The sequence below is a fragment of the Carlito syrichta genome, unplaced genomic scaffold (genome assembly GCF_000164805.1).
Source record: "Carlito syrichta isolate Samal-C Ts95f unplaced genomic scaffold, Tarsius_syrichta-2.0.1 Scaffold101909, whole genome shotgun sequence".
In the NCBI taxonomy this organism is placed as follows: domain Eukaryota; kingdom Metazoa; phylum Chordata; class Mammalia; order Primates; family Tarsiidae; genus Carlito; species Carlito syrichta.
In genome coordinates this window covers 7,756-15,583 of record NW_007046005.1, presented here as the reverse complement: position 1 = coordinate 15,583, position 7,828 = coordinate 7,756, and the positions used below count along the sequence as shown (strand labels likewise).

The 7,828-nt window shown below is 42.0% G+C and overlaps 1 protein-coding gene across 2 annotated transcripts in view; it reads left to right on the top strand.

The window, feature by feature from the left end:
- Positions 1 to 5,808: 5,808 nt before the first annotated feature.
- LOC103266905 (HLA class II histocompatibility antigen, DQ beta 1 chain-like) overlaps positions 5,809 to 7,828 on the top strand; it is a 6,786-nt gene continuing 4,766 nt past the window's right edge. Inside the window, exons 1-2 of one of the 2 annotated variants that reach the window (XM_008064522.2) lie at positions 5,809 to 5,972; positions 7,686 to 7,827. In XM_008064522.2, coding sequence (XP_008062713.1) covers positions 5,861 to 5,972; positions 7,686 to 7,827 — 254 coding nt within the window. In that variant the 5' untranslated portion in view covers positions 5,809 to 5,860. The remainder of the gene's footprint in view (positions 5,973 to 7,685; position 7,828) is intronic. The other variant, XM_008064529.1, reaches the window with a different exon arrangement.

Below are 7,828 nucleotides of genomic sequence, written 5' to 3'. Positions count from 1 at the left end.
ACGTTACCGACCTAAGACAGGGGACAGGCCAGCACTGCTTGTATTCCCAATGACGGGTAAGGAACGTTTCCGCAAGGGACAACCTAAGACAGGCATTCTCTCGTTCATAAAACAAAAAAGGGGGAGATGTGGAGAGCGCGGCCTGAGCCAAGATGGCGCCCGGGACCTCTGCCAAGTCCCATGATTAGGCGCATGATATACCGCCGGGCCCTCCTTCACTGCGCACCGCGCAAGTGCAACGCTGCAGAGCCTATGAACTGCTGACACGCTGGAACGGGACTTGTGGGTGGAGACCAAGGGATATAAGTACGGGACAATGGGGAAGAAGAGAAGAGAAGAAGCTAGAAGAAGCAAGAAGAAGAGGAAGAAGAAGCTGGCATGGTGTAAAGGCTGAATAAACCGCTTTGAGAAGAACACGTTGTTGTTGCCTCCTTCCTGCTGGTCAGGGGTGAGCGACATGTCCCTATTTCACTTCACTTCCACCTTTGCAAGTTCAACAAGAAATTTATTGTTTGTTCATTGCTCTAATTCAAGTTCCAACGTTCTTGCGATCGCACACGCACACAACAACAATAATGAACACCACCCAGCAAGACACCACAACATGTAAACACGAACACAGCTATCAGACACTGATATACCAAGGTTATGAAACCCTACTGAGTTGTTTGTACAGTGCTGCCAACATAAGTGTATGGTGGCAAGTTTGCGAAACTTAATTGTCAGACCTTGTATATACCGTTTGGTACTATACACAGTTTTAGGCATCCACTGGGGGGCTTGGAACGTATAAGTGGAGACTACTGTAAACACATTTCTTAATTTCATTAATATTAACATAAATTATGTTCTATTTCTCTGTGTAGTCAACTTAATTTCAAAGTTGTGCTTTTTTATGATTGTAGGAATGTATTTCATTTAGCTTTATAATCATTTGCAAACATCTATTAGAGCAATTCCTTCCATTTTTTACCAATAGTTATTTTTGTACATTTATTATTCTTGAAAACAATTAGAACCATTTATTAATAAAATGATTTTTCTTGATATTTAAAGCATTATTAAATCTATGTATTTTGTTTGGAAAATTGATGCAAATTGTCCTGTTCAAGAATATAGTATCTTTATTTATTAAACTTCTTTCTGTCTTTAAGTAAACTTCTGGGTTTTTTTTTCCTGTGGATTGCACACATAACTGGTAGACTTCACTGATATTTTGTGTATTTATTAATTTTTAAAATATTTTTCTGGAGCAGACTTGTTGGCATAGTCTGCCAGAGACATGATGCTGTTTTACATCTTCTCATTGACTGGAGAGGAAAGTATTATAATGGTTTAACTTAAGCCCAACTTCTGTGAGTTTTTTAAAAGGCAACATTCTATATTTGGTTACACTCTGGTCTAACAAGCGTTTCCTTCAGGCAAGGCAACCCTTCCCACCTGCCAGAATTGATATATGATACATTTTTTTGTGGTCACCTAGTTATCCTTTCTTTTATCTTGAGTGTAGGCTGATAATTTTATGTATTCACTTCCAACTGGAAATTTTCTTTCCAACTGGAACTTTTCTTTCCAACTTCTTATAGATTCACAAAATATTTTAGGCTTATCTGTAATATAATAATTTCCCATAAATGTACAGAATATATGTATGCACAGTTTAAAAATAATATCAGTAAAGGAACATGGGACACAGTGCTCATATTTAAATATAACTTTCAGCAAGGTAGTCTTTCTATAGATGCTTTCAGGATAATAAAAATGGGCTTGATTGATATTGACTTAGGGGGCAATATGTGAAAAACAGTCTCTACTCTGTAGGCAAGGATGAGAGGTGGGTGGGGAGGATTACAGACACATATACTAGTTGCTAATTTGGTACTGTTCATCAGCTTGAATATTTTCATGAGATCCTGTCTTATTTCTCTGGCAATCCTAAGACAAAAAAGTGAGAATAATTTCAGGTGAGTCTAGTTCAGAAGAAACCAGTAAAATGGTCATATTCTTCATTTAATGTTTTTTGGACTTATTTTTTCTTCTTCTTAATTAGAATAGGCCAAATTGCTGCAACAACTGGACTCAGAAGTGTATGATTACTGAAATACAGTAGAAATTTGTATCTCAGTTGTATCATAGTAGAAGGATATTAATGATTTGTGAGTAGTTCTTTTCCAGGTGGTGATTTAGGGTTTCAAGCCTCCATTCTCCAATATGGTGCTTATCATGCCCAAACTTATGAAAGTGTGAAAGTTAACACACTTTAATTTTTCTTCAAGAAGGGGAGGTCACAAAAGGTGGTCAATTGAGATCTTCTAGAAGATTAAGGAAAGAAGGGTAGTGAAATTTGCTACAATTTCCACCATTATAATCGTTTTTATGACTGCAATTAATATTAATTTCCCTTCTTCACAAACCATTCTCTATTCTTCTCACTCCCTGAAGTTAGTTTGTTTAGTTTGTTTTCCTGGTTTGGTGACAGAGTGTGCTATTTCAGAAGGGTCTACATTGTTATTTATCCTGTCCTTGCTGGATTACAATTATTATAGTATCTGCTGACAGTCATTATCATGCATAAAAGTACTAAAAGATGGTTATTGTATTTTCCTTTAATTTGGTCTTGAGGTCTCTCTAGTGAGAATGGCTACAAACGTTAGTTCTGCTCTGATGAAAGAAAGAGAAATATGCACAGGTTCAAACCAGGACTACAGTCAGCAAGGAGTATCTAGTTAATTGCATTGCTGAGTTCCAACCTCCCGGCCATTGAGGGTGACAGGGAGCTCTTAATATGGCACTATTACTTGGGTGGAGGGACAAGAGAGTAAAAAAACACTTCCTTCAACCATTTATAAGGGTCCTAATCCTATCCACGAGGGCTGCCTCTTCATGACTTAATCACTTCTAAAAAGCCTTACCTCTTAATACTATTACATTGAGGATTAGGGGGTTAGGTTTTAATATACAAATTTTGGAATTTTAAATCATGTGTTTTGTTGAATTGCCTTCTCTGTCTTACCTAATGGACACACCCAAGTCTAACTTCTTTTCCAGTCGGGACGCTCTTATAGGGTGGCTATTTTGGTAGGAATAAACTGAACACAGGTCAGACAAGAGCCAAAGTGGGTCTGCCAGTGTAAACAACTTTCCTGTGAGAGAGGCACTTGGTCACAGGTTAGAAATTTAGGCATTAGACCATCTGCCAGGATCAAAAAGTATCCCATTAAAGGTACATTACAAATATCTACAACCAAATTCCCTGGAACTCTGTCAGAACATGACTAACTTTTAGCTGTTCTTGTGAGAGAGACCTCAAGGCCAAATTAGATGAAAATACAACAATAATCTTTTAGTATTTTTGTGCACAGCAATGACTGTTAGCAGATACTAAAACAATCATAATCTGGCATGGACAGGGCAAATAATAGCACAGACCCTTCTGGGATAGGAGTCTCTATCACCAAACTGGAAAAACAGTCTAATTTTAGAACTAATCAAAACCTGGTTTCGTATGTACTACTTCAATTGATGTCAATCACAATCCATTATGATTATGACTATAAATCTTATGACTATAAATCTTGTAACACCCAGCACTCATATGGGTAATTTAAATCACACGGTCACTTAATGTTTTAAATGCCTAACAGGAAGAAATGCCCATTGGGTCTTAGTTTTAGAACATGTAAGTTCATACAAAGTTACTGTTAGAGAAGTTTTCCTGTGGTTTTATATTTTGTAACATGTAGTTTGAATTTCCCTACTGTTACCCTGACCCCTATTAATGGCAGTTTCATCATCTCATTACCCACATGAGGTGCACACAGCCTCATCCTAAGTGCCCTGCCTTTACAGAGGCTTGGCAGGATAATTCAGGTGAGATACTCAGAATCAAGTTTGTCCCAGCTGCCTCTCTCCTAGGCCAGGCCAGCATTGGCTGCCCTAAGGAAGGCAGCTCTAGAGAAAGCTGAGTCAGGTGGACACAACTGGCAGAAACCTAAAGCAGAACTTTTCAGATGAGGTTTTAGCCAATCAAAAAGGGCTCAAAACTGACATTTTTGTTGCTAGTTGAAAAGTATATGTGAAGAGGCCTTTGAGACTGGGAAATCCCCAAGTCTGGCACAGCCTTTGCTTCACAGCCCTCAGAATAAACTGGAGGGAAGTTTTTCCCTTAAGACAGGAAGGAGAGGATGGGTCAGAGGCCTCTACTGATTCTGAGGGACCTGAAGTGGGGACTAGGGACACTGAAATCCCTCTCTGACCATCATCCTTGCCTACAACCCAATTCTAGGCCCGAGTTTGGTTCTTTCTTTGTGTTTCTATTGCATCATTGGAGACACTCCTTACACTGGGGTTATTCTGATCCTGAGAACACACCACTGCTGTTGGAAGCCCAGAGATGGCTCTCAGGTGCTTTAGAACTAGGCACCGAATGATACAGAATACTGGAGTAACTCAGTGCCTTCATGTGCCATTAATACACAATTCTTGCTGTTGCCTCTTCCCTGTTTCTTTTTACCCACTAAACTTATATTGTGCTTTTAGATCCTATCCTCCACCTGAAAATGAGAACCTAAACTACAGGGAAGAGAGAGAGGGAGGGAGAGAAGAGGGGGGAGATACTCTTATTGCCTTGGTTAGGGTTACAAGTAAGGTTTGCCATGAATTGTTCTAATTGCTTCATAAGTATTTAGTACTACATCTATTCATGGGCAAGAAAAGCCTGATAAATATTAAATTTATTTATAAAAACACAGCGATACCTCTACCATTTGGAATTTGATGTTTAAGCCTTGCACGATACAATCTGTAACTCTAAACATTTGCTCCATCATTAATACTATTCAGGCCCCAGGAACTGCCTCTTCACAGCTTTGGCTCTCCATCCTTAAAACGAAAGGTGACTGTGTCTGAGTACTGTAAAAGTTTGTGTATTGTGCCTTTGCTGATATCGGGTGACCTGTTTCATGGTTCAAGGAGGATTTAAGCAGAACTTAGGAAAAAAGTCAACTTTATTAACTTTTCAAGTACTATAACTCAAAGAACATAATTGCAGCAAATTCTTGCATAATAAAGAATTGCTTGCAAGCAGAACTGGTTGTCACTTTTTTTTGGCTTGTTTTCTTATTCCACATGTTAACCTGGTAGTTACACATGGCAGTTGAGAAGCCTTTTGCAATATTAAACAAGTCATATTAACCTTAAATTTGTATATATGAAGATCTAGAAGTAAAATTCATGAAGCATGATCAACATTTTACAAAGAGAATCCTGAGGCAAAAAAGAAGTTCAGTAATTTGTTGACTTTCATAAAACATATCTGTGATAAAATTGCAACTCACAATAATTTCCTTCTAAGAATTTTGCTCTTCTCACCAAAACTTAAGGTTTCTCAGAGTATCTAAGAAAATAGAAGTGAATATTTCTATGACAATAATTTTCTCTCCCCTGAAATATGATTCTCACTTATTTTGTAAAAAATCTCAAGTATAATAACAACAGGTTTTAAATCCATATTACAAATATGTCTACTCTTGAATCACATTTTTCTTTTAGTTCTTAAAACCCCTAAGGCAGTCAATCTTCAGATCTGTAATTGAGAGGAAATCTTCAGCTCAACGGTTCACCCAGTACAAGTTGAAAAAGACAGTGCCAGTCATTGGAAAGAGAACCTTCACCAATAAATGTCTGCCCAGAGACAGTTGAGGCCCTTCAGCTCCAGTGCTGATTGGTTCCTGTCCTAAGGACTCTCCAATCCTACCACATATGGAAACATTCACAGGTTTTTATTCTTTCTGGCGGGTATATCAGATCCATTAGGTTTGAGCTGTGTTGACTACCACTATTTTCTCCTGTGCTCTCAATTATGTCTTGGAAGATGGCTCTGCAGATCCCAGGAGGACTTTGGGCAGCAGCTGGGATGGTGACACTGGGGCTGAGCACCCCAGTGGCTGAGGGCAGAGACTCTCCACATAAGTGTGCTCTGGGGAGCAGGCTGGCCTTGGGTAGGGGAATGGTAGATGGTACTCAAGGTAGATGGTGATCTCTGTGATCTCAGAACAGTCTTTTATCATACATTTTCTCTTTTTGGGAAGGAGAGCAATGTTGCCTTCTCATTTCCATCTTCTAATGACGAGGTGAGGACAATTCAATCCCCATTCTACAGGCTTAAGCCTGGCAATGTCATAACAGGAAAGGGGAGACAAAGTGTGCATTTACTAGTGAATCTACTACCAGTGACAGGAAAAAGTAAGCAGGATTATTTTTGAAAATATGAATTTCCACAAAGACACAGCAGGATTTATCATTTCAGGATGTCTCAAGACCTTGCCAGAACTAAATATAGGATTCTGCATTGGGGAATGTAAGCCCGAAGTGGTGTCTACAGTCTCTGTATTTGAGGAAAAGGAGTTTACATTCCTGGCTCTGACTGGAGGGTCTGTGGAGGATCTTGGTACTGTGTGACCACAGGCAGGGAGTCTCCAGGTTTCCCTGATTTATGGGCAATCAGTGACTTGAGTGTGATTTGGAGACCTGAGTTGATGGTGGATCGAATTTAGAAGACAGGAGGAGGCCGGGCTCGGTGGTTCAGCCTGTAATCCCAGCGCTTTGGGAGGCCGAGGTGAGTGGATTGCCTGAGGCCGCAGGTTCGAGACCTGCCTGGGCAACTTGGTGAGACCTCATCTCTACAATAAATCAAAAAATTAGCCGGGCATGGTAGTGCGTATCTGTAGTTCCAGCTGCTTGGAAGGCTGAGGTGGAAGGATCGCCGGAGCCCAGCAGGTCAAGGCTGCGGTGGCCTGGAGCGGCCACTGCATTCCAGTCTGGGCGACAGAGTGAGACTCCAACTCAAAAAAAAAAAAAAAAAAAAAAGAAAAGAAAAGAGGATGTTAAGAAGGGAAGTAATATATATTGAGAAACCAGTCATTTCAGACACAGGTGAGTACTTTATATAAATTCTCTCTCGACCTTCCTAGCACCCCTGTGTATATTATGATTTTCTTTTTACACGGTGACATGAACATTCTGTTAAGTAACCTGCCTAAGATGGTTGATCAACACAGTTTAATTGGAATCTGATTTATCTCAAAAAGCGTGTGCTCCTTCCGCGAACAAATGTCCCTTGTCCCTGAATAAATGCTCCTCTGTAGGACTGGGGAGGCGTAGGTCCCTTCTAGCACAGGAATGAGTGAACTTCACACTGCGTTTGGTTGGGTGTAACAGAGTAAATCCAGGCGTGAGAAGGAAGGTATCTTGCCCAGGGTCCTAGAGAATACGCTTATCAGCAGGAGGACGACCTTAACCCTGGATGTTTCTCTCACTCCCTTGAACGCTCAAGCTTACGTGGGTAACTTCGTTCCCAGGAGCTCTGTGGGCAATGGGACTTCGTGCGAGAACACCCCGGTCCCTCCAGAGAGAAAAGTAAACTCTCTCGACTCGGCCGGGCGCTCAGGCTCAGGCTGGGGCCGGGCTTCCCTCCCTCCTCGAGGCCCCCGGAGCGGGCGGGCAGGGCCGGGGAAGGGCCGCCCGGAGGAGCTCGGGGCCGGCGGGCGCTCGGGGTGGCGGCCGGGCGTTCGGTCCTCGCGGCCCCGCTGGCCGCGTCCTACTCCCGGCCGGGTCAGCGCGGCTGTTACGTGAGCCGGGGCCGGGGCCGCGGCCGGGCGGGGCCTGACTGACCTCAGGCTGGTGAGTCCCCGCAGAGGATTTCGTGTACCAGTGCAAGTTTCAGTGCTACTTCACCAACGGAACGCAGCGCGTGCGGGCCGCGAGCAGGTACCTCTACAACCGGGAGGAGGTCGCGCGCTTCGACAGCGACGTGGGGGAGTACCGGGCG